The following is a 27,397-nucleotide window of genomic DNA, read 5'->3' on the forward strand; positions in this document are numbered from 1 at the left end:
TCAAAATTCAACTCAGGCATTACTTCTCAAAGGAGGCCCCCACTGATGCCTGCCTGCCCCCTTCTGGGTTAGAAGCTTCTCTCATGCATGCCCAGAGCTTCTTTATTCACCCCTGTCATACAGTGCATCCATTGCAGGAGCCTGGGGTGGGTCTGTCTCCTTCAAATGTGAGCTTTGCAGGACAGAGACTGCATGATGTTTAGTTTCTCTCCTCAGCGACAGGCACATAGTAGGTGCTCAAGCGAAAGTTTGAAGAACCCGTTTCATGAGTGAGTGAGTGAGCTCTGCTCATCCCTGCTCTTGGTGTCATGGGATGGCCACTTGTTTGATGTTGCCAGAGCTGGCCACATTATGCGTGCTCAGAAAGATTCACAAAGGGCTGGAAGTCACTCCCAAGGGTGATTCTTGCCCTGCTTCTTGGAGGGGGCAGTTTCTGTCTTTGGAGCATGAACATGTTAAAAGGACCTTGAAGCTGGAGGACCCTGGCTGGCCACCCTGCCCCTTCCTCCCTGGCCTCATTTGTCCACAGAGGCTGGCCTGGTGCCTCTGATCCTCTTGGAGTGGTATTCCTAGCCGTCCGATACTTTGGGGAGGGTCTGTGAGGGTATAAGCCTTCTTTGGAGGCATGAGGCTCTGTGAATGTCAAAGCTCTGCCAGTGTAAGGTGGCATTATTGTTTCAAGTGGCAGCAGAAAGCAGGGACCGTGTGGACAGCACAGCTAGCCCAAGAGGCCAGGCTGCAGCTACTCTGTAAGGCTCTTAGATTAAACTTTGTAAATGGGTACTCTAGTGCAAGACGTTTTGAGATTGGTCTCTTTATGAAGACAAATATTGCTGTCATAAGGCTACTTTATGAAAACTCTAGGGGACCCTTAACTGTGGCAGAAGGTTCCTCATTTAAACCATGAAGGTTAAACAATAAAAACTAATTTTCTATTCCCAGCGTAGCCAGCACACTGCCAGGAAAGCATCACTCTGTTTTAGGAAAACAAGGGCACGCTCTTCTTCAGCCCTTGGGTGGGGAGGCTACATTTTCTGTTTGCGAAGACGTGTCTTTTCCAATCAGCAGACTTGGGAGACTTTTGGGAGAAAGGACCCCCCCCCCACACACACACACGAGTGTGCTTGGGTGGGAAGAGGAAGAGATCAATGTACAGTTTGGTGAAGTTCTTCAACTGAGAAATTTCCAGAAGTAGTCATGGGATGCTGGTGGCTGATTGAGTTAGGGGGCAAACAAATTAGATGTTTGAGAGGTGGGATGCTCTAGCCACTGGCCTGCCTCCCCTGCTGCTAGCTGGACCATTGGACCCTGTCCTTCTCCCTTGCCCCAGGTGGGGATGATCAGAAGCTTCCCTTCACCCTTGCCATGCTCCTCTCCTGGCCTGGTGCCCTAGAGGACTCTGCTTCAGGACACCTGGGCTGGGAAGCACAGGCCCTGCTCTACCCTTCATAACCTGTAGGTAGGTGATAGAGTGCTCAATGGACCCCACTCTTAAATTTCTTTCCCTGAGGCTATTTTGAACTATTACCTAACAGTTCATAAGGAACTGTGGGGTCCCCATCTTCATCCAAGTGCATATAAAGTTTCCCCCCATATCCTGTGGATTAGGAGGTTAGTATGAGCTTTAGGGGAGGGAGGAAAGCAACACGCTGAGACACCTATATTATTTCTGTCTATTTAATTGCTCCACAACACCTGGGCCCTCTTCCTGTGGGTGGGCATTCTTTCTGTGCCTTGTAAACCAAGACTACCAGGAAAGTAAAACCTTTACAAAAAAAGACGAGGTGCTGATAAGACGGTAAGACTTCTGAGAGCGCTTGGAGACAAAGTTGGTATGAACCAGAGGGCGGGATACTGGCAGTGAGGGCTGACTCTAAGTAGCTCTGTGTGGCTGGCACCTGTGGTGTCCCACAGTGACCTCGGCGGTGGGGTTTGAGAGCTCAGGGGAGGAAGAGCAAAAGAGCCTGAAGCAGTAACCAGGACATCTTGCAGGGCCTTATGAGCCCAGGTCAAGAAATGTGGGCTTGCTCCTGAAGTCTGTGGGCAGCTCCTGGAGGATTTTGAGAGAAGGAGCATGCTCCTCTGTGTGCTTTAGGATGCTCCAGCAGCCATGGATCTGTTTGAGGACAGCAGGAGACTGGGAGAGGAGGTAGGAGGCTATTACCTTAATCCCAATGAGAAATGATGAACTCTTGAAGGAAGGCAGTTGTACTTGGTGGAGAGGAAGGGGATGGATCTCTGAGCTGTTTACGTGGTGGAAGTCTGCAGGACTTCTCTTCAGGAATAGGAAACTGGCTATTCATTTTCAGAAACAACCCATGTGTGGCATTCATGTGCTAACTCGGCTGATGAATACACTATTCTTGTAACTTGGTTGGAGAAGAATTACATGAAGGGTATCATTAAGATGTTAAAATGAATGCATTACATATGTTAACAAGTGTATGAACCCGGTATTATATCTGGCAAACGGGGTGTTAAATCCTTGTTCAACCAGCCAGATGTCCCTGCAGCTGCTACTGGTACTGCAGAGGGAGGCAGCCACCTGAGACCCCAGCTATGAGCTGGTGCCAGTGGTTTCCGAAGCATCTGGCTGTACAAATTGCTTCTTCTATGCTCTGACTGACAGGCACTACGTGGATCACACAATTCGCGTCACAATGCACAGGTGGGATTTTCAGTCTGATAACCCCAACCTCCAGCAACTTGACCTCTTCAGGAAATTTCTATAGCTAGGCATGTCCTCCGTTAGGAGCTTAAATCGACTTCTATCATTTCGTAAGATAACAAAGCACTGCGATCAAGCAAATAAGACCATTTTAATAAACCTTCACTCTTGAATTGGAATGCTGTCAAAGTCCTGTTTGGGGCAGTTGTCCAACTGAATTTGCAAAAGCAGGCTTACCATTTGCCTGCTTAAATGTTTAAATTACCTGGAGCAAAATTTTCACAACTACCCAAAGGAACTGAAAATACTTATAGGTGTTTGTATTTATTCTTATGGAGTACAATCTCTCCCAAGCGGCTTTGATTTATCAAGATTGAGCCAGTTCTGAGATGTCTCTCACCTCCTTACTTTTGGTGAAAGACCAAAATGTTTCAAATATTTGGTGGAATATTTTAGGAAATATTTTATTTTTTTTTTAAATTTTTATTTATTTACTTATGATAGTCACAGAGAGAGAGAGAGAGAGGCAGAGACATAGGCAGAGGGAGAAGCAGGCTCCATGCACCGGGAGCCCGATGTGGGATTCGATCCCGGGTCCCCAGGATCACGCCCTGGGCCAAAGGCAGGCGCCAAACCGCTGCACCACCCAGGGATCCCCCCTAGGAAATATTTTGGACGATATTTGAAAGAGCCCGTGCCAACATACTGAAGACCCCAGTTTGCTCTCTTCAAACTGACCCTACCACACTCTGGGTATTGTGCTTCTTGGGATGTTGCATTTGGGAGAAGCCAAAAAGAAGCAATCCTGGAGACCACAGTTACACAATCACATCGATCTTTTGTGTGCTTTCTTTCCTGGAGGAGAAATTGTGAAATCACATTTTTCTATGCATGAAATACAAGTCAAAATTATTAAAAAAAAAAAAAAAAAAGAATTGGTTGTTTTCTTGTCTTTTTAGATGTACTCTGACAGCAAAGATGAAAGGTTAGTGCAGTCCAAATAGGAAACTACCACAATGAGAAGATGAAAAAATGTTGTGAAATGTCCTCATCCCTATTGTTTTTAGACTTTGGAGAGGGGGTGACAGCAGTTTCAAACCGGTAAGGCCTGGCTGGGGCATCGCAGGCTTGTCAATGGGGACAGGGTCCGCTAGGTGGCAGTACGTCCGAGGGTTTCTTGCATCCTGGATTTGGCAGCAATTTCTTTGGCTGCCTCCCAGTCCTTCGCTTTTCCTTTTTGTTTGGAAGGGTTAAAGGAAGCTATCATAATTGAGGCCCATAATTATGCATAAAAATGCATAATTTTGCTGAAAAGCCCACATGTTACAGTGTGGCCATAAAACAAATTCATTCATTCATCTGAGTTTTCTTAGTCACTTACAGGTAATGATCCCAGTTGTCATGGGTAGTTTATGGAAACCAGGGGGCAATTCTTCTTGTCCTTTGCACGTAACAGACGCTAATCCTGCTGTATTCTGAGGAAGCAGATCACTACTGGTCCTCCTGTGGAGCAGACATTGGGGTGTCTTCTGTGGCTCTTGGTGGAGAGGTGAGGGGAAATTGCAGGGAAGACTGTGCCAGCCTTCCTCACCTTAAAAACTGTCCCTGGCTCGTGCCAAAGGCTGTTTGCTACAAGGCATGTCAAAGGCCTATCACCTTTGGTGCGAGGCACCTATCCTTTATGATAGTGTAGACCACATATGCACTGGATGGTTATCCAGAGAGTTAAATTTTTTTTTCTTTAACTTACAGCTGGATTTACAATAAGATAAACACACATAATATTCTAAGAAAGATCTCTTTAATCTGAATAATTTGTTCAGAGGAAAGGAGTTGGGATATTCTTTGTAGTGTTTTCCCCAGATTAGATGATCAGATCGTTTTGAATTCAAGGAAACCAGAAGCAATGTCTGAAGGATAAGATTTGGGAATAAAGAACTGTAAATTTTAAGACACTCTAATTAGCGTGACAGATGTAGAGGACTAGAGTGGATGAAAATAAATGTAAATGCACAGCTTAGAAAATAAATGGAATTGTCAGTTGGGGTGAAGTTTCAGTACTCCTTTTGAAGGGTTTCCTATCATCTTGAAAATTAAAAATATTAGGGAGGGGGGCATTCAAGACACATCTGTGCTTGGTATATACATAGCAAAGTACCAGATCTTTGAGAAAAATGGCATAACAGAGTAGCTCCTGCTGTGTGGGGTGGACTCGACAGTCACGTTTGGAGGTGGGTGCAGACCACCCTCACACCCAAGGTCTGCAGGCCATAGTTTGGGCGGTTCACCAGCCAAGCCCTGAACATGGCTCAGCCAATTCTGAGCCAGTTGTTTTCTGAAGACCCTGGGAGTCCTGAGATCATTTATCCTGATGTCAAGGCTCCTTTTTGTCTGATTTTCCAGGCAACCTGCAGGTACTCGGCAGCTAGACCCCAGTGAAGATAAGCCTCCTTTCAGACTTAGGTTCTCCAGTTGGAGCTTTATAAATTAGACTGAAAAAAATAAAGATTAATAAAAGAAGAGCTTACACATTTATCGAATATAAGTTCCCATGAAATGAAGACCAGAAGAAACTGTTACCTAACTGGCTTTTATACTAGGTTTGTGGGAAAATGTGATAGGACAAAAGGATCTGAGGTCAGGGCAGGAAACTGGGGAAATCTTAACAAGGCCTGTTCCTTCCTGTTATTCCCGGCGTCCTTACATCTTAGAGATAAAGATGCTCCCTCCTTTCTATCAGGTAGGAGGAGAGCACCTCTCACAGAGGGTCCTATGGCCTGCTTCAGAGGAGACGGACCAGGTCAGAGGGTCCTTCCTGCACCTGCCATGTCTCAGATTCCTTCAGCTTAAAATATTAAATATGCCAAGGCCTTGTATTTTGGGGTAGCATGTTCTGAACTCGATGATGGACCGTTGAGACTCTTCTGTGAGCTTTCAGGCATGTACTTGAGGACTACCTCTTGCAAAGGGAGAAGGGTATACAGCTCTGAAAGAGGACTCAGAGGCAGAGGTTCAAGTCCCTGCTTTACTAGGAGAGTCCTTATTTTCTCAGGCTCCATTTCCCAGTCTCAAAAATGAGGTTAGTGATAGCTACCCAGCCTCTGATTCTAACAAGAATCAGTATGACAGTACAAGGGAAAATCCTTCGTTAGCTACACATACTTTAATTTTCAGTATGAATATATGAAATAGATGGAGGTTGTGAGAATAGAATAAATCTATGGCCAAATAGAGACATGACCAAACAACCATTCGTGGGAGCGCTCAATTAGTAATAATGTTTGTCAATGTCTGCCTCATATTAGAATCACCTGGAGAGATTCTTTAAAAAAAATACCAAGTCGATATCAGACTAATTACATTAGACTGGCTGGAGCTGGGGCCTGCGTACCCTGGATGTAGTCCTAGAAGAATGTTCTGTTTATGGTTGACATCAATACACATAAATAACACTGAGCTTGGAGTCAAAAGTTGGGGGTGAGGTAGGGATACAAGAACAGTTCATGAGAATACATTTTTTTTTTTTGTAGTCTCAGGTTATAGACACATCCTGTACACCCTTTCACATGGAAACTTCCCCATAGGGTTTCTGAGAGGAATTGCAATTTTGGGGGTGCCTAAGAACAGGTTATACCATGAAAGCAGCCTTATATGATGGGTCTCTAGTTAGAGTTTTAATCCATCCTGGGTGAGGACACATTAGGGTTTTTTTGTTTTGTTTTGTTTTTTGATATTTAGATGGGCTTTCTTTCTTTCCTTTTTTTATTTTTTATTTTTTTTATTTTAGAAGTCATTGAAAGTGCTTCGGGGTGCTGATTATTGAATTTTCTTGTAATGAAAAGTTCTGTGATAGCTCTGACCTAGAAGCCACTGATTAAGTGGGCAGGAGAAGTTTATTCCCAGGTAGGAAAGAACAAACCTTCCCTGCCCATTTAATCAGTGACTTGAGTCTGCTTGCTTTGTTTGCCTGGGTCTCAACCTTCAAAAAAATTTTAGATCTGCCCATCTCTGGAATCTTTTGGGATGTCAAAGGTATTGCTGTTCTCAAATTGGGGCCCGAGGCCAGCAGCTCTAGCTCACCTGATGAAAATGCAAATTCTCAGGCCCTACCCAAGATCTACTGGGTCAGAAACTCTGTTTCAGCGCGCCCTCTGGGAGATGGTGATGCATGCTCAAGTCAAGTCTGAGAACTACCGAGCTAGCACATAAACTCTTCTCTTGTTTTTCTCAGTAAAAGGTGTGTTTTTCTTCATAGAAAAGCACAAAGCAGACATAGGTTGACATATGCCACGCTTAGCTTTGCTTCCTGTCCCCCCTCTCTCCTCTCCCCTCTGAGCATGAGTCAGATTAGGAGAGGGAAAATGAAGGGTAGCTTTAAATTTCTGAATTACTGTGTCATCAAGGATTCTATTCCAATCTTTTAAGAGGTAGTAGTCAGGTGAAGAAACATTGCATATATTAGTGTATAAAGATATGCACTATGTATAAAGACATATTATATTGTAAGTGTAGAAATATATATACAATGCATAAGTATCTCTCTATTATAAATGCATATATATAATGAATAAAGGTGCCGTGTGTGTGTGTGTATAAAGCTATGAAAATATGCACGTGTATAAGATACACACAATGTATGGTGATACAATGTGTGTATATAAATCTCTATTGTAAATACAGGAGAGGCTAACCCAGGAAATTCCAGAAATCTGAGTACTATCGGGAATCCAGAGACCTAGGGGATTGGAGGTCAGCAGGGGAGAAAAATCTTGGCTGGGAGGGAAGAATAAGACCTGCTAAGGAGCAGTGCACTGCACGATGCAGAGGGGGCTGCTACAGTTTGCCCAGAATTTCCCACACGCAGTGCTCCCAGATTCTGCGGGGCGGTGCCCTGGGCCAAGGCCAAAGCAGAGGTAGCCCCGGAGGAGTCCAAGGCTTCTTTGTGAAAGTCAGTCACCCTGTGACTTCTTTAGGTAACAGAAAACAGTTGTACTATCTCCTACAAGGGTCTTTAAAAGTAGAATAGATTCTTTTCTCTCCTGGGAGCCCTGAAGGCAGAGAGAAAAATCAATGTTATCTCTAGAATTCCAAATGTTAATAGTGGAAGTTGTGTTAGCCTCTCTATCTCTCTCATCATCATCATCATCATCATCATCATCATCATCTATCAATCATCTATCAATCATCTATCATCTATCTATGTACCTATCTATCTATCATCATCTATCAATCATCTACCATCATCTATCATCTCTCTATCGTCTCTTATCATCTTATTCTATCATCTGTCATCTATCATCATCTATCATCTATTTATCTATCATCTATCTATCTATCTATCTATCTATCTATCTATCTATCTATCATCTATCTCAAATCCCTTCTCTCTAGACACTCAAAGAACTTAGGTTGTATGGCTTAACCTTTTAAACAACACAGGATAGGGCCAGGGGAGTGGGGAAAATGGGTAGCATGGACAGTCAATCCCAGTAATAGAGAAATTAGGAATCTCTCCAAGAGTGTTTCTAGTATCTAGGTATTTGAATTGCCAGACACTCTGCTAAGTGCCTACGTGTATTACCTCATTTAACCTTAAGCCCCACCTTATGATAGAGGTACTATTAGTATCTTTAGTACAGGTAGATAGTTGATAAAGGATTTGAACTGAAGTTAAACTTGATGTTTCACCCACTCCATCTTAGTATTTAATGATAGCTAAGGTCTTGATTCAGATGGGCCGGCAGTTATTTACCTACTGGATCCTTTATTCTCAGCTCTCAAATTGAGATATGCAATTACCTGTGCTCATTACGTACTTGTGTTCTTTGTTTTTCAGCTTTGAATTTCTTTTTTTTTTTTTTTTAAGATTTTATATATTTATTTGAGAGAGAGAGAGAGTGGGAGCAGGGGGTAGAGGAGAGGAGCACAGGGAGAGGGAGAAGCAGCCTCCCCACTGAGCAGGGAGCCCAATGCCGGACTCAATCTCAGGATCCTGGAATCATGACCTGAGCCGAAGGCAGATGCTTAACTGACTGAGCCAACCATGCTCCCCATTCTGGTTTGAGTTTCTAAACCTCTATTTGTGACAGTATTTTAACTTAATTATTGATACTCTAAAAGTTCTTTACTTCCATATAGTACTTTAAATACACTGATTTTTTTTTTAATTAAAAAATTGACCATTGGGAGCTAAGCATTACTTGCTTTCCTATGGGTTGAACTTCAGTGCAGTAACAGGAATTCACTAATGAAATAAACATAAAAAGAGCCTCCCTAAAGATTCGAGAGGGTCATATATTTTGTGGTAATTATTATTTTCCTAGTTAACTTCATTTGTATATCTGCTACAAATTCTTAATTATGTTTAATTATTCCAGGTTTTATAATTTACATTGTCTCTTATTTCCTCTTATTGTCCAAAGTATTTTGTTAGATAGTATGTGTGTGGTCTACTTTTTTAAGCATATCAACATAATTTTTTGGGATGAACTTCTCTCTTTAAAAAAAAAAAAGATTTATTTATTTATTGTAGAGAGACAGAAAGCACAAGAGTGGGAGGAGGGGCAGAGGGAAGGACTCTCAAGCAGACTTCCCATTGAGCATGGAACTTGACGAAGGGCTTCTCATCACCCTGAGACCATGACCTGAGCCAAAAACCAAGAGTTGGACACTCAACCAACCGAGCCACCAGGTGCCCCTGGTTGAACTTCTCTTAGATAGCTACCTAGAACTCCAATGAATTTCACTACCTATGTATGTCTGATCTATTTTGAAGGAAAGAAGATTAATTTATCATATGTCCAACAGTCCTAAACTCTTATGGCTTGACTGGAAGAGTAAATATATAAATAAGATTTTTGTCTTTTTATTTCAGGAATTACAACATATTGTTAGATCACAACACATCAGAGCAGAAAAAGGTAAGCCTGGACCTGTATGAATATGTGAAATCATACAGGGTCCATACTCTTTGGGCTAACAGGGTTTTTCTCATCTCCAGCTATGATGGAAGGTTCATGGTTGGAAATGGCCAGGAGGGGCAAGACTCATACTCAACCTTTTGCTCATCTCACTATCAATGCCACTGACATCCCATCAGGTGAGTTCCATTTACATCCAGCCTGAAAAAAGATTTCAAGAGTCCTTTACCAGTCCATCTGAATACTCAATACTATTATTAGCCAGGTGCTAACATTTTGAGAGCCCTTAACTTCTAGAGCAGAAGAAAGATCATTTGGTGTTCAGTTGATAATCTGTGTTATGGAAATAGTTGTTCTTTTTTTTGGTATATGAAAATTTATTGTCATGTTTTCACCACCAAAACTTACAATCTTGATCTTTCCTTCCTTGGTCTTTTCCTCCTCTCTTTGTACAAGGCCAAAAGAGAGAGAACGCTTCACGAATTTGCATGTCATCCTTGCACAGTGGCCATGCTAATCTTCTCCATACTGTTCCAGTTTTAGTATATGTGCTGCCCAAGTGAGCATGGAAACAGTTATTCTCAGCTCTGTCAGAATGGCCGTCATCACTCTTCATTTTCAGATCATCAGAATGGGTGCTTATTTTTAATGACTGCCAGTTGAGGTTGTATAAGTGGGGAGGACAGTCTCTTGTTATGTTCATCTGTATTTACCCAAACTAAAGTTGGTACATTCCCACTGCCAACCTATGAAGTGCATGGATTTAACTTCCCCAGAGTTCCAGGCAGAGGCTTAACAGAGTTATGTTTAAGACTTGGCAGTCGCCCTCTAGAAAAGGAGACCTAGTCCTTCTCCAAGGGCTTATTACTTTCTCTGGATAAGAACTTAGCTCAATGCACTGGAGAGCTGATTATCTTTTAGTAATGAGGAAACCCAGAGCTCTGTGCCTACATCTAACCAATGCCCCAGCTATTCCACCCTGTAATCCCCACTGGTCACCCTACCTTGGGATAGGTGAACATCAGAAAGGTTAAAAGAAGGGACGCCTGGGTGGCTCAGCAGTTGAGCCTGTGCCTTCGGCTCAGGCCATGATCCCAGATTTCTGGGTTTCAAGCCCCACATCGGGCTCCTTGCATGGAGCTTGCTTCTTCCTCTACCTGTGTCTCTGCCTCTTTCTCTCTCTGTGTCACTCATGAATAAATAAATAAATAAATAAAATCTTTTTAAAAAAAGGTTAAAAGAACATTATAATAGAGTGTCACTTGACATTATTGTCATTGCATTTGTTCAACATAAACTATGTATCAGGCATTTCATTATATTCATTACCTCTACTCCTTACCACAACCCTGTAAGTGATTATCATTCAGATTCGCAGACAAGGAAACTGAGGTCCACATAGCTTATCTGCTCAAGGTCACAGTGGTAGTAGGATTAGAAGCTGAGTTCCACTCTAGAATCACTCTAGCTGGTTCCCATGTCCATGGTTTTTACACTATGGGCCATCATATTAGCACCCTATTAGTACCCTGTGGCCTGTTGGCTTTGTCAGAAGAAAATAAATTCAGAGTTCTTATGTTCTTATTTTCCCATAAGAAGTAGATTCATGTGGTTTTAATAGCAGGGACTCGTGGTCTGACTGCCTGGGTATGAAGCGCCACTGTACTAAGTATTGGCTGTGTGATCTCTTGCAAATTATTGGAATGATTTGTCAATTTTTTTTATGGGGATGAAGATCATATCTATCTCACGAGGTGGCCATGGAGATTTAACAAGGCAATGCCAGAGCATGCTCATATGGAAGCTGGCATATAGTAAGCACCCTGTGAATGCAACTTGTTACTATTATTTGAGTTTTATTAAATAATTATACATGTTCCATTTCGTTCTAAAAATGATTTAAGGCTGGTTTTTCTTGGAGTTAAAAACAAACAAACAACAACAACAAAAACCAACCAAACAAACAAACAAACCAAGTTTTAGTAAATTCTGCAGCCAGTATCATAGCATGGGTCACAGATATTTCCTGACTGCAGACACAGAAACTGAGAAACCAACGCTTTGGTGTGTAGCACATTTTCCTGAACTATCTATCCTGTCCCAGATATCTGCTTTATAAACAAATTTTCTCTCTGCACATGTGTATGTGTGCCTTACATTGAAGCTACACTAATTTTCTGAGTGAAAACTATTTTGCATATTAGCAAATGCAATCAAATTAATACTGATATATCAGCTGTTTGTGCTGTGAATGCACTCTGCATTTATCTTTTCAGTTCATTTTAAATGGCATATGATAAATATTACATTACACTGTGTGCCAAAGTCTGTTTGGCAATACCAAGCGTGTTTTAGTTATAAAGCTCTCTCTTCAGGCACCTAGCATCGAACCATTGCCAAAAAGCAAGGCAAAACTCCTAGTTATTTTCTGACAGCTATTGAGTTTGTGACTGAGTGAAATGAAGTAGTGTATACTTCTGTTTAAGAAAATAGCATTTGCTCCTCTGGCTAAGCCAACAACTCCTTGAGTCCATTTATCTCCCAGTTTTGGCCAGTACTAGGATTCTTCAGAGGGAGATGGCTTTAATTTTGCATGTTCATTATTGGCTTCTGTTTTATATTTATTTACAAATAAGGAAAAAATCAGAATTTGCCTTCTATTGACTGATAGCGTATGGATTTGCAAAGCTTCTTGAATAACATGCATTGGGAAGTGTTTTTGTGAGGCTAGACTACGTGGCTTTCTTAAGGTAGTGGCTCAGGCTAAATATTTGGAGACAGCCTCTTCCCTAGCACCTAGTGGAGACACCCCAGAAGGGATGAGGGGTTGGGGTAAAAGGTCATCAGCATACTTTGTTAGTCATGAAAACCTGGGCTTGCCATGTGAGGTCCCTCAACTTGATCACGGTATTATTTCTCTTTGTGTCGCCCACTTTTCTCTATTCTTGAGACCCCCCCCTTTTTTTTTACAATGATAGCTTTCCTCCTTTTCTCCTCTACATGCTGTGTGCGGTCCATTCTTTGTTCCAACAGTTCCCCTCACTGACAATACTCTCTTCCTTTTCTCAGCCCATCTGTATTTGATTGAAGCCTTCCCTGTCCTCTGGCTCCAGTGTCCCCTCATTGGGCTGAGTGCTCCTGATTGCCATTAATTTCTGCAGCATTCACTTGGCAGTTGCTTGGCTGAAGTTCAGCTAAGTGCTGTGTGACATACAGCAATGAAATATTGTATTTTCCATTTTATAAGCTTATTTCTTATTTTCTCCCCTATTACTGCTAAGTGCCTTGAAGCTATACTGCTTGATAAAATTCTTAATTATGGGCAGAGTGAATCCAAATAGAAAACCTCACACAGATATTTATTGAATCAACCAAATGAATCCGTGAATGGATGAGTTTAATGAATAAAAATAGAGATATGTTTAGTAGGGAATATGGACACTCCTTCCAATTGACTAGCTAACAGTGGGGGTGATATGTGGTCAAGGTTCCTGTCTTTTCTCCCCTCTATGTATCATATTCCTTTCTTGCCTCTCCAGGCTATATCTATGAGCCCTCATCCATTCCACTGAGAGTAGACTTTACCTTAGTCATTCTCTTTCTCTCTGTTAAGAGTCATCATAGGAGATAAACTATAAGACAAGACATTAATTGAGAGAAGAACTAAATATAAGAGTAGGGTAAGAACAGAGAAACATGGGATAATTTTAGATGGGAAACATCTTGAATTTTGTTTGCTCTGTCAATGGGTTAGGTGACTGTTTATTATCAGCCTGGAGGATTTACTTTTCTCGTGTTTGTGGGGCTGTGATGAACAGTCTTGCAGTCTCATCCTGAATCACTTGGGACCATGGGTTGATACTTACATTTGGAATGATATTTACATTTGGGGTGATATTTATGCTCTGGATGCTTCAATCTGGGATAATCTGGGGTAGAACCTCCAATGAAAAAGAAAGAAGTGTGCAAAAGTGGGTCCTGGAGGCAGCAGTGCCTGTACTGGCTTCTCAGGCTCGCTTTAGCGCCCTCCTATGGAGTTCAGGAAATATACCGTCCTTGGACAAGAATTGGAACCATTGGAATCAAGCAAAGTCTGGAAGTTCTCTTCCTATACTTGTCTGTTGCTTTTCTGTATCAACTGCCTTTGGCTTATTCTCTGCCTTCAACCTTAAATGGTCTTCCTGATTCTGTTGTCTGAATCCTGTACCTATATTAAGTTCTCAGGCTCAGTAACAATTCAACAAAGTCATTCTTGATTCTTCTGGAAAGAACTAAGCTCTCTTCCTTTGAATTCCCATAGCAATTATCTACACCTTTGCTCTCAGGGTTCATGTCTTGCTTCTTAACTGAGAACATACCATACCTATCGGTCGTGTACTGTAGGCTCCTTGAGGGAAGGAAAACTGAGTTTTTATCTTTGTCCTCTCTCAGGCTCCTAGTAGAGAGCTCTAGGGACATCTTCATGTATTTCTGCCCTTTTAGAAAATAACTTCTGAAAAAGTACTCTCCCTTTGGAACAATAACGGTTATGCTATGTTTTTCTCCAACCTTATGGAATCATGAGGATGTCCTTGTTGAAGGGGTGCATTTTAAATCATGTACTTTTTCACTCCTCAGGTTCCCACAAAGTGAGTCTGTCCTCCTGGTACCATGACCGAGGTTGGGCCAAGATCTCCAACATGACTTTCAGCAATGGGAAACTAATAGTTAACCAAGATGGCTTTTATTTCCTGTACGCCAACATTTGCTTTAGACATCATGAAACTTCAGGAGACCTCGCCACAGAGTATCTTCAGCTGATGGTGTATGTCACTAAAACCAGCATCAAAATCCCGAGTTCTCATACACTGATGAAAGGAGGTAGCACCAAATACTGGTCAGGGAATTCTGAATTCCATTTTTATTCCATAAACGTTGGAGGATTTTTTAAGCTACGATCTGGTGAGGAAATAAGCATCGAGGTATCCAACCCATCACTACTGGACCCAGATCAAGATGCAACATACTTTGGGGCTTTTAAAGTTCTAGATATAGATTGAGTCCCATTTTATGGAGTATTATTCTGTATTTCCTAGGATGTATGGAAAATTTTTTAAACAAGGCAAGAAAGATGTATATAGATGTGAGACTACTAAGGGGTATGACCCACAATGATACAAGAAGACTCTTTCCATGCTTTTGACTCTGTAGCGAGCATGTGTATTTACAGCCCATGGGAGAGGTTGGAGTAAACTGTGTTACAGTCTAAAGGCTTTCTTACATAATGGCTTTTAAATTTTGTAATGAATTCCTAAAATTATACCAGATTAGAGCAATTATGGTTGCCTTTATATGAAACTGTATTTGACTATGGGAAGGGCTAATTCTCTGGATCTAGCCTGTGGTTATGTGCCACTTTGCAGCTTAAGTGGAGAGGGTGTCACCTAATGCCAATGGATGATCATCAGAAGGGGTAAGTTCCTTTGAATTGTTACATCATGCCGGAACCTGCAAATAAATACTTTTTCTAATGAGGAGAGAAAATATATGTATTTTTATATAATATCTAAAGTTATATTTCAGATGTAATGTTTTCTGTGCAAAGTATTGTAAATTATATTTGTGCCATAGTATTTGATTCAAAATATTTAAAAATGTCTTGCTGTTGACATATTTAATGTTTTAAATGTACAGACATATTTAACTGGTGCACTTTGTAAATCCCCTGGGGTAAACTTGCAGCTAAGGGAAAAAAATGTTGTTTGCTAATATCAACTGTATTATACTTCTTTACTCTTTTAACTTAATAGATTTTTCAGACTTGTCAAGTCTGTGCAAAAAAAGTAAAATGGCTGCCTTGAATAATAAGCAGGATGTTGGCCACCAGGTGCCTTTCAAATTTAGAAGCTAATTGACTTTAGAAAGCTGACATTGCCAAAAAGTATACATAATGGGCTACTGGAATCTGTCAAGAGTATTTATATAATTATTGAACAGGTGTTTTTTCTACAAGTGCTGCAAATTGTAAATTTTGTGGGTTTTTTTATGGAAAAGTTATCAGTGGCTTATCAGCAAAAAAAAATCCCATTTTTAATATAGTAGATGATATTTTATACTGTACAGTAAAAACATTGCCTTTGAATGTTAATTTTTTTGGTAGAAAAATAAATTTATAAGAAGACCTGCCTTTGTGATGTTGTGCTTTTCTTTCATGTCTGTCTTACTCTGTGACCCCATTCTCTCCAATATGCTATTTTGGCTTTTATCTTTCCAAAGGTTAGCGGGAGAAATGCAGATTTAATTAAAAATTAGGAACAGATTCAATTAAATTAATGAACCTCAGAATTTGAAAAATAATTTACAAGGGATATGCATGCAAGAAGGTAGCCAGATAGAAAATAGAGGCTTCTTCACTTAAAAGAGAAAAGTTTATGTTATGCTTTTGTCACGAGAAAAAAAAAATAGTGTTGTGCATGAGTTCATAATGCCCTGCAGAACAACTGACCTGGAGGAGCCCTTGAACATTTTATAGCTTACTATGGTGAGGAAGCATTAGCAATGGACTAGATGCTCGACTTCATGGAAATTTCTGTGGGGGAGCTGTCCCAACCCATGCTGGTTACTCATGTGAGAGAGATAAAAGAAAACAAGCAACTTGGGAAGGCACAGGAAGCCGTAATTTAAGGCACTTGACATTCGTGGATAAATGTTTCTTGATGGTTGTGAAGAATAGAAGGAGAAGAGAAATAGCAGATGTTAAAGAAGAAATTGTACATTTTAAGCAGCAAAGCTATGATCGTAGGACTCAATCACTGCCCAGAATACACCTATTGTTTTAAACCTACCCGTAAATCTGAGGTAGATTGGCACAAAATATGATTGCATATTCCAATCGCTGAGCCTTGGTTGGAGGAAAAATGAATTTTGATAGGCAATCAGAATTTCTCCACTCTCTGTTGACACAAAATCTTGTTATATAAAGAACCTTATTAGCTGCCCTGGCTCCTATAAGGTGATTGTCATTTCCACGGGTGAATGACATTCATTCATTTGTTCCACGTTATTTGCTGAGCACCAACTATGTACTAGACACTGCACCAGGCACTGGGGATCCTATGGCATCCTTTCTGACCTTAAAGAGTTTCCATCCTAATAGGGAGGAGCCTCCTAGAGTGTAGTAGGGGAGCTCCAGGGTATGTAGAGTGTGCTGTGGCATCAGAGAGAGGGCCATTGAACCCAACATTAGGAATCCGAGAAGGTCTAGAAATTAAATTGGGCTGAATACAAGGTGGGCTGAAAGGCTTCAAAAGTAGATTTAGAGTAGAATATCCATTACTATTTTTAACTTAGAGACAACTAACTTGCAATCTCTCAAAGATGAGCTAAAATCCAAAGTCTAGGGATGGAAAGAACCTATGATCTCGTGAGACAGTACATGGTAGCCCCATCCAGACTGGGAACTAACATGGTGGATGGTCTGCAATGCTAAGGGAGACCCTCTGCAGAAAACCTTGAAAATCCAACCTGACTGTAATGTGATTTCGCATATGTTAACAACCTGGCAGGTCAGGGATTTTTAGAGCTTTGCTGGAATGAATCTATGACTTCATGAAATGTTGGTATGAACTAGCCTATTCCTTGAAGGAGTCAAGTGTAACAAGAGGATGTGCCAAGGGTATGGAGGTATGGAAAAGGCTTTTCCACTGTTCTAGTGATGCTCAAGGCTTTCCAGGATCTGAGGAGGAGGATCTAAAATGCAGGATTCAATACCTGACTTTCCCATTCACACACTACTTTTACTCCTGCTTTTTCTTCTCACTCACCCCCTTTCCCACTTCCACTCTTCTTATGTGTTTTAATCTTTTTCTTTTTTCTTTTCTCCACACCCCCAATCCCTGGCCCTTGCCTCAGAGGACCATCTCATTTCTCTGGTGGCCTCTGAGGAAGAAGGAGGCTGCTGCATCTGACTGAGATGGAACCAGATCCTATCAACACTCAGCAACAACAAAGTAAATGTGCTGAGTGACAAGATCATGTCAGAAAACCAACACATACTAGATGCTCTGGCAAATGGAATTGTCGGCTCAGTGTAAACTTTCCATTTCCATCTTCGTCCCCACACATGCCAAATCTGAAGGAAGGAAAGCATACAAAATCTGAAGTCCTCTGTCTTCGTGAGTCAGCTTTTACAAATACACCAGATTCACGCACGCTTGCATCTTTTCAAAACCCTGCATGTGCAGTAATTCCTGTTCAGTGGAGTTGGTTTCCTCCATTTCCTTCTGCTTCCTTTTGTCTCATTCGTTTCATCAGGCCATCATAGAAAAGTACCCAAGAAGATGGCCTGTTTCCCCAGTGACTCCAGTGGAGATCTGAACACCTCGTATTTTGTCCTGTTTCTCGGTGTCGACTTGTTGATTTGGCTAGGGACAGTGGCATGGGGTCCTACGTTACATTCTGGGGACACAGCTCTGACTCAGCTTGCATTTGCACATTTAGCCTGTGGAGCCATTCAGGGCACATCAAGCATGTGCTAGCTTCACTTTTGGCTTTGTTAATCGATTCTCTAGCTTCTTTGCTATGAAATTGAAATATGTTTCCCAGAAGCTGCATTTATAAATGCTAATTAGTTATTGATTCACATTATTATGATTTAGGCTTGTGTCACTTTTTACAATAAAAAATTTGTACACAGTAAGTATTAGATTTTAGCTATAAAACAGAAATCTATCCTTTTGATTAGTAACACTTTTATGATACCTCTACTCTTCTACTCTTGTAATTGAAAATTTCTATTTCCTAATCATTTTCCCTCACCTCCCCTCTCCTTTGGTGACTGATCTTCTTTTCAGGAGAAAAGAAGAAGACTGATCTTCTTTTCAGGTGTCATTACCACATCTTGGCCAGTACTCCAGCTATTTGCAGTGACAATCTCTTTGGTGTATCAGATGTGGACCAGTTGTAACATTCATATTGCTACTGGCTTTCAATGTTTATAGAGAAATCCTGTAGAATCTTCTTTTCTGAAAATTCAAAGAGGTATCTCTTCCTTTTGGCAAAGGAATGAGCTAGTAGCTACTTCATTAGTAGCACCCAGAACTAAGAACCTGGGGATCAGGGCTTGCTTCAGAAACAGTTACTTCTCCTAAAAATGTAATAGATATTTTAAAGTTTCTTATGAGGTTCCCTTATGAACATACCTAAAGTCATGGTATGTTGTCATCTTGGGCAAAACACATTTTTTCCCCTTTTTCTATGGATTCTGCACAAGCTTTATTTTCTTGAAGTCCTGATCTTAATAATCTTACGTTTGTGGAGGGCACCTGAGTGGCTCAGTTGATTAAGCATAGCATCCAACTCTTGATCTCAGCTCAGGTCTTGATTTCATGGTTGTAAGTTCAAGCTCCGCATTGGGCTCCACTTAAAAAAAATTCTTATGTTGGTAGAATGAAAACTTCTCATAAAATGTACACATCTTTCAAAAGATAGATTACGAGTTTGAGTGTCAGCTAGATCCAGGACTGGAGTCTGAGCTCTGCTGCCTGGTAACCTTGGGCAGGTGGTCACCATTTGCATTTTGGCTTCCTGCCTTGTAAAGCAGGAGTCAAGCTCCCTGCATTGACAGTTTGTAAGGACTGGCACACGGGAGGGGCTCAGCAAATCAGGGCCACCATTATTATCTTTTCATCCCATTTGCTAGACCCTTGGCCCCCAGAGTAAAGCACGTATTTTATCTTTTTTCTATAGCTGCCATGCATGGCCATATTGAGCAAGGCACTGAGCTACGCACTAAAAGGGACACTAGGATAGATATTACATTAATTTTCTGGGGCTGCAACACGTAGCAATTACACAAATTGAGTGGCTTTAAACAATAGAAATTTGTTCTCTAAAAGTTCCGGAGGCTGGATATCTGAAATCAAGGTAAGGCCATACTCTCCCTGAAGATTTTAGGAAAGAAACTTTCCCTAGGATTTTGACAGGTTCAGCAGTCTTGTCCCTGGACTTGTAGTTGTATTTCTCCAATCTCTGCTTCTATCATCATATGGGCCTTCTTCCCCGTGTGCCTGTGTGTCTCCAAATCATCCTCTCTTCATAAGAACAACAGTCATTGGATTTTTACCCTAATACAGTATGACCTCATCTTACCTTGATTACATTTGCAAATACTCTATTTCCATATAAGATCACATTCACAGGTTCTGGGTGGACATGAATTTTTAGGCGAAACTATTCAACCCAGTACAGTTATCAAGGAACATAGAGTTCAAGAATGAAATAATATCTGCAAATCAAACTATAATTAAACTAGAGTAAATTAATGCCATAACAGAAGCACGAGCAATGATGCTGGTAAATGTATCTAACACAGTGAGGGTTTGTTTCATTGAATATGAATGAAATCATATTGGATTCGATTAAGTATGATGTGTTTCTGTTCGCTGCTGATTTTCATGAGACTATGTTGGGATTAGAACAGGCTGCTACGTGCCCTCTTAAACCTCCCCAGCCTGTGACACCTCTCCCTCTCTGCTCCCAACCCTGCACCAGGGCATCTGGGTTCTGCTAAGGGCCACGACACAATTTGCATTTGCTTCTTCCTTCCAATGGGAAATGTGGTTTTGCTCAAGGATTAGGAGTTAAAAGGAACATGGAACCATATGGAGAAAAATGTTACTTTCCCAAAGATTCAGAGCTCAGAGGGAGGCAGCCCAGCTTCATGGAGATTTGCTTGGAGAGGCGTGCAGGGTTGGTGTTTAGCAAGGTACTTTGCCTGCAGGCCTGGGGGTTGCGGATAGTCACATGGGTGATGGCAGGAAGGACAAGGGGGTGAGAGATCAGAACCATACCTATGACCCTGAAATCTTTGTTAAAGTGACCAGAATCCTTATGAGTTTGCTTTTATTTCTGATGGAAGGGCAGCATCTGCCCAAACACTGAGATGCAGAATGGAGCAGCCTGAAGAAGCAGGAATACAGGAAGCAATGAGGCCTCAGCCATGACCTCAGGGTAAAGGTGCTGGTACTTTGAGGTGGGGTCCTTAAACCTTCTCTGGGCAGGGAGGCCTGCACTGAGGACACAGAAGTCAGGCTTAAAGTAATATATTATTCAACAAAAAACAGAGTCAGACCTATGAAGGCAGAGAACAAACTGATGGTTGCCAGAGGGGAGGGGGATGGGACATGAGCTAAATGAATGAGGAGGAGTAGGAGACATAGACTTGCAGCTACAGAATGAATAATTTACTAGAATAAAAGGCACAGCATAGGGAATATGGTAAATGATACTGTAATAGTGCTGTATGGTGACAGGTGGGAGCTACACTGCGGTGAGCGTAGCAGAACTGTATAGACTTGTCAGAGCACCATCTCGTACACCTGAAACCAATATAACATTGTGACATTGTGTGTCAACTTTATTTTTTTAAAGTGGGGCAAAGATTTGTTAAAAAGAAAAAAAGATAAATCATTTGGGTGGGGGGTTGCCTGGGTGACTCAGTTGGTTAAGTGTCTCTTGGTTTTTGTTCAGGTCATGATCTCACAGTAGTGAGATTGAGCCCTGTGTTGGCCTCTGCACTGAGTGGGGAGTCTGCTTAAGATTCTCTCTCCTTCTGTCCATCCCCCTTCCCTTTATCTCTCTTCCTCTCTAAAAAAAAATAGAAACTAAAATAACTTGGAATCTTAAAAAAAAAAAGTACTATATTTAAATGTAGAAGGAAAACAACCTAGACCTTAATAGGTAAAAAGGACAAGCTTACACACAACTTTAGGGGAAGCACGAATGGTGAGACTTAACAAAAATGCCTAAATGAGGAAATAAGTCCTGAAATAGGGGAAGGGTCTCTAGAGGAGTTTACATAAATCCCAAAGTTCAGAGGGACATTAAAACAGCAGGGGGAAAAAGAGATAACCACAGAACATCAGCTGTACACTGGGGACAGAGATGGCACCTTCCATCCCCTTCTCTTCTACAAAATCGCCAAAACAAATGACCCATGATCCAAAAGGCAAATCCCATCCAAGTTCAGATGCAGGTCAGTGCTGCATGAGTGGTAAGGAGTATCTGGCCCATGGGAATGGAACAGGAATGCACCTTGGGTCAGACTCCAAGTTCAGGGATATGATTTTAGTGAGTGGCTGGGGCTCAAGCAGGGATTCGGCTCTGAAAGAGGATTGTCACTATCCCCAGAAGTGAGTCAGATGCCAGCTGCCAGGGGGTGTAGGCAGTGCCCCCTGCCAAGACACCAGGGAGCCCTGGGATAGAAAGAACTCCCAGGTGCCCATGTTCCCTGGACAAAAGGGGTCCGGCAAGTATATGGGTTCCCCTTGTGGGGAAGAGTCGGGAAGCTGCCATGCAGTCCTGTCCCTGCTATTATGAGAGGCCCATATACATATTAGTGTCCTGGGGGCTGTATCAAACTACCACAGACTTGATGGCTTCAAATGCCAGAAACTTATTCTCACAGTTCTGGAATCAGAAATTTGAAATCAAGGCACCAGCAGAGAGGCCCTACAGAAGAATCCTTCCTTGCTTCTTCCAGCCTCTGGTAGCTCCATGAATCTCCGTGGCTCCTTAATGAGTCTCTGCCTCTGTCTTCCTGTGGCCTTCTCTTCTCTCTAGGTCTTCTTTGCTTCCATTTCTTATAAGGACATCTGTCATTGGATTTAGAGTCCTCTGGGATAATAATAGGTAATAGAAAAAGATCTCCTCTTTAAGAGCCTTAATTATATCTGCAATGACCCATTTCCTAAAAATAAAAGTCCTATCCACAGGTTCTAGCATTTAGAATGTGGATATATTATTTCGAGGCCACCATTCAACCTACTATGCTTTCCAAATCCCAATTATCAATAGGGCTTGTCACCTCGATATCCTTCTCTTTGGGGTTATGGCTTCTATGGAGGGACAGGGAAGCCACCAGGAAGAGGCTGAGGCTGGGAAAATAACAAGTAAAAAACTGACTGATAGAAAATCCCTAGATCTGCAACTCTCTTAAAATGTAAATGCATGAGACAGATCCCAGAGGAGATAGACATGTACAAGAATGTTGCTATGTATGTTCAGGAAATGGGATTATAGATGTTTTTCTTCTTTTCGAAATGTGCCTATTTCAACGCTGCCGTTGAATTCAGTGATAAACAGCATTAAAACTAATCTTTACAAAACAGAAACGATATTGCAGCTTTTGGTGCTAAATGAATCTAGGGCCCCATAATGTAAGGCCTGTTTGCTTTTGAAATAGGATACCCTGGAGATTTGGGGAAAGTGCATCAGCTGGAAGAGTTGGCTTTTTTAGAATGGGAAGAAGTGACTTCATCCCCGCGTGTTGCCTTTCACTGTTCACAGCCTTGAGCCTGGATTGCATTCAGAATCAGGGGCTACAAGCTTGCAGGAGCCAGGGTTAGCATCCAACGTTCCCTCCCAACACTCGTCTTTTCGCCACTCTCCCTGACTTTAGAAGACAAGATGAGGAGGCAGGACGGTTTCAAAGGAGAATGTTTTTTGGAATGCCTTAAACTCAAGAGGCTCAGAGTTAATTTTTTAAAGATGACTTGACAACTTGTTCACCTTATTTTCTGCCCTCAACGAGGGAGCAAGTTGACAGACAGAGATAAGATAATTGAAATGTTCCCTTAGCATGCAAGCCGCTTGTGTAAAAATGGTCTCCTTGTGGCATGGCTGTTTAATAAGGTTTTTTTGTTGTTGTTGTTGTTTTCTCAATTATCAAAAGGAACTCAAAGCTGAACACTTTTGTTTGTGATATAAGGGTTGGTGATACAGGCTTTCCTTTAGAACCAAAACTTTATTGTTTCAAAACCTAGGAAAGTTTTTTAAAGATTTAAAAAAAATTTTTTTATTGGAGTTCAATTTGCCAACATAGAGCATAACACCCAGTGCTCATCCCATCAAGTGCCCCCCTCAGTGCCTGTCACCCAGTCACCCCATCCCCCCTCCCACCTCCCCTTCCTCTACCTCTTGTTCTTTCCCAGAGTTAGGAGTCTCTCATGTTCTGTCTCCCTCACTGATATTTCCCACTCATTTTCTCTCCTTTCCCCTTTATTCCCTTTCACTATTTTTTATATTCCCCAAATGAATGAGACCATATCATGTTTGTCCTTCTCTGATTGACTTACTTCACTCAGCATAATACCCTCCAGGTCCATCCACGTCCAAGCAAATGGTGGGTATTTGTCGTTTCTAATGGCTGAGGAATATTCCATTGTATACATAGACCACAGCTTCTTTATCCATCATCTTCGATGGACACCGAGGCTCCTTCCACAGTTTGGCTATTGTGGACATTGCTGCTAGAAACATTGGGGTGCAGGTGTCCCGGCGTTTCACTGCATCTGAATCTTTGGGGTAAATCCCCAGCAGTGCAATTGCTGGGTCGTAGGGCAGGTCTATTTTTACCTCTTTGAGGACCCTCCACAGTTTTCCAGAGTGGCTGCACCAGGTCACATTCCCACCAACAGTGCAGGACGGTTCCCCTTTCTCCGCATCCTCTCCAACATTTGTGGTTTCCTGCCTTGTTAATTTTCCCCATTCTCACTGGGGTGAGGTGGGATCTCATTGTGGTTTTGATTTGTATTTCCCTGATGGCCAGTGATGCGGAGCATTTTCTCATGTGCTTGTTGGCCATGTCTACGTCTTCCTCTGTGAGATTTCTGTTCATGTCTTTTGCCCATTTCATGATTGGATTGTTTCTTGGGTATTGAGTTTAATAAGTTCTTTCTAGATCTTGGATACTGGCCCTTTATCTGAGAGGTCATTTGCAAATATCCTCTCCCATTCTGTAGGTTGTCTTTTAGTTTTGTTGACTGTTTCTTTTGCTGTGCAGAAGCTTTTGATCCTGATTAAGTCCTAATAATTCATTTTTGCTTTTGTTTCCCTTGCTTTCATATAGATGTATCTTGCAAGAAGTTGCTGTGGCCAAGTTCAAAAAGTGTTGCCTGTGTTCTCCTCTAGGATTTTGATGGAATCTTGTCTCACATTTAGGTCTTTCATCCATTTTGAGTTTATCTTTGTGTATGGTGTAAGAGAATGGTCTAGTTTCATTCTTCTGCATGTGGATGTCCAATTTTCCCAGCACGATTTATGGAAGAGACTGTCTTTTTTCCAATGAATAGTCTTTCCTGCTTTGTCAAATATTAGTTGACCATAGAGTTTATGTGTCTGTTTTTGTGCCAGTACCACACTGTCTTGATGACCACAGCTTTGTAGTACAACCTGAAATCTGGCATTGTGATGCCCCCGGCTCTGGTTTTCTTTTTTAATATTCCCCTGGCTATTTGGGGTCTTTTCTGATTCCATACAAATCTTAAGATGATTTGTCCCAACTCTCTGAAGAAAGTCCATGGTATTTTGATAGGGATTGCATTAAACGTGTAAATTGCCCTGGGTAGCATTGACAATTTCACAATATTAATTCTTCCAATCCATGAGCATGGAATATTTTTCCATCTCTCTGTGTCTTCCTCAATTTCTTTCAGATGTGTTCTGTAGCTTTTAGGGTATAGATCCTTTACCTCTTTGGTTAGGCTTATTCCTAGGTATCTTATGCTTTTGGGTGCAACTGTAAATGGGATTGACTCTTTAATTTCTCTTTCTTCAGTCTCATTGTTAGTGTATAGAAATGCCATTGATTTCTGGGCATTGATTTTGTATCCTGCCACACTGCCGAATTGCTGTATATGAGTTCTAGCAATCTTGGGGTGGAGTCTTTTGGGTTTTCTATGTACAGTATCATGTCATCTGCAAAGAGGGAGAATTGACTTCTTCTTTGCCAATTTGAATGCCTTTAATGTCTTTTTGTTGCCTGACTGCTGAGGCTAGGACTTCTAGTACTGTGTTGAATAGCAGTGGTGAGAGTGGACATCCCTGTCCACTGTGTTCCTGATTTTAGGGGAAAGGCTCCCAGTGTTTCCCCATTGAGAATGATATTTGCTGTGGGCTTTTCATAGATGGCTTTTAGGATGCTGAGGAATGTTCCCTCTATCCCTACACTCTGAAGAGTTTTGATCAGGAATGGATGCTGTATTTTGTCAAATGCTTTCTCTGCATCTATTGAGAGGATCATATGGTTCTTGTGTTTTCTCTTGTTGATATGATTTATCACATTGATTGCTTTATGAGTGTTGGACCAGCCTTGCATCCCGGGATAAATTCCACTTGGTCATGGTGAATAATCTTCTTAATGTACTGTTGGATCCTATTGGCTAGTATCTTATTGAGAATTTTTGCATCTGTGTTCATCAGGGATATTGGTCTATAATTCTCTTTTTTGGTAGGGTCTTTGTCTGGTTTTGGAATTAAGGTGATGCTGGCCTCATAGAACGAGTTTGGAAGTATTCCATCTCTTTCTATATTTCCGAACAGGTTTAGTAGAATAGGTATGGTTTCTTCTATAAACATTTATTTATTTAAGAGAGAGGGTGAGCAGTGAGAGGGGCAGAGGGAGAAGGAGACAAGCAGACTCCTGGCTGAGACTCCAGACTCCTGGTTGAGCAGGGAGCCTGATGCAGCTGGGCTCAGTCTCAGGACCCTGAGATCATGACCTGAGCTGAAATCAAGAGTTAGATACTTAATCGACTGCGCCACTCAGGTGTCCTTAGGAATTCTTACTTAAGCCTCAGATATTAGCCCATAGAAGTCCACCTATGCAAGTTACAATGTCTACAGCATCTCCTGGACTGAAAAGAGGGGTAGACTTCCAGCCCAACACCATGGCTAAAGGGAGGGAAAAAAAAGCAAATGTGGTTAGAAAATATTTCCTGTTTGTGCCTTACAATAAATCCTTCTGAAATTGTTGTACCCTGTTAATATTAATGTTGCAGCCTTTAAATTATTTTTTAAAAGTCCTACATGACACAATCTTGTTTTTATAAGGGACTTAGAGAGATTTGTGGGGTCATTGGTGCACCTGGAAAGAATAAGTCATTCAATGCCTTGGTTCTACTAAGGTAGATCCTTAGTAGGTTCTAGGTGTAGGTCCCACACCACAGAGGGTAGACCAATTTATCCCACTTTAAGTGATTATTATAAAATACCTGTTCAAGACTTGATTGGGCGGCCCTGGTGGCTCAGCGGTTTAGCACTACCTTCAGTCTTTAAAGACCACCCCTATCTGTTGGTTCCTTCCCTTAACCTCAAATCCTCACAGCTTTGAGGGTCTAGCATTTGGTAAGGACTCCATGAAATATTAAACAGCGTTTAAAGCAATTTTTAGAAAAACAAGAAGATTTAAAGAGGATCTTCCAGAGATATGTGTATGTTGTAGAGAGAAAATTCCCCAGTGAAAATAATGACTCACTAAGGAGAAGCATTTCAGACAGCAAGGGTGGGTTAGGGAAGGGATATTTTGTGTGCGTGGGTACCTATGTGTATTTGGTAGGTATAACTTTGGGTGCTTTTAGCTGTAAATAACAGACGACCTGATTGACTTCACCCTCTTGGTGTTAGCAAAATGGTCACAGCAGTTCCAGGCATCAAATTCCAATACAACAATGTTAAGGGAAGAAATAACAAGTATAACTGGCTCAGGCTCCTCCAGCGCCCTTGGAGGGCTCCCAAAGGCACAGAGAATAAGTTCTACAATTCCCACAAACCGGCTTCTAGACAGAAGTCAGACGAGAGCAGAGGGAGCTCTATGCTTAGCTTATGGAAAACCATATTGTCTCAGATTTTTATGCCACTTTTGTGTGCAGAACTCAAACTGCAAGATTTCTCTGCGGCACACTCCTTTGGGCACTATCCACTCACGGCTGTGTGTGTGACCTTCACCTGAACCTTTGCTACTGTGCTTACTTGCTTGTAAGTACCACTGTGG

At 41.6% G+C, this 27,397-nt stretch overlaps 1 protein-coding gene and 1 non-coding gene across 2 annotated transcripts in view; one reads left to right on the forward strand and one right to left on the reverse strand.

Moving 5' to 3' along the window:
- Nucleotides 1-15,742, forward strand: part of TNFSF11 (TNF superfamily member 11) — a 31,093-nt gene extending 15,351 nt beyond the window's left edge. The window contains exons 3-5 of the mRNA XM_041731294.1: nt 9,543-9,588; nt 9,669-9,767; nt 14,206-15,742. Of these exons, the coding sequence (XP_041587228.1) occupies nt 9,543-9,588; nt 9,669-9,767; nt 14,206-14,627 (567 nt within the window). The 3' untranslated portion in view covers nt 14,628-15,742. The remainder of the gene's footprint in view (nt 1-9,542; nt 9,589-9,668; nt 9,768-14,205) is intronic.
- Nucleotides 10,049-10,155, reverse strand: LOC121477208. The gene has a single exon (XR_005984138.1). It is a non-coding gene; the product is annotated as a U6 spliceosomal RNA (small nuclear RNA).
- Nucleotides 15,743-27,397: the final 11,655 nt, after the last annotated feature.

Source organism: Vulpes lagopus, chromosome 16, assembly GCF_018345385.1.
Source record: "Vulpes lagopus strain Blue_001 chromosome 16, ASM1834538v1, whole genome shotgun sequence".
In the NCBI taxonomy this organism is placed as follows: domain Eukaryota; kingdom Metazoa; phylum Chordata; class Mammalia; order Carnivora; family Canidae; genus Vulpes; species Vulpes lagopus.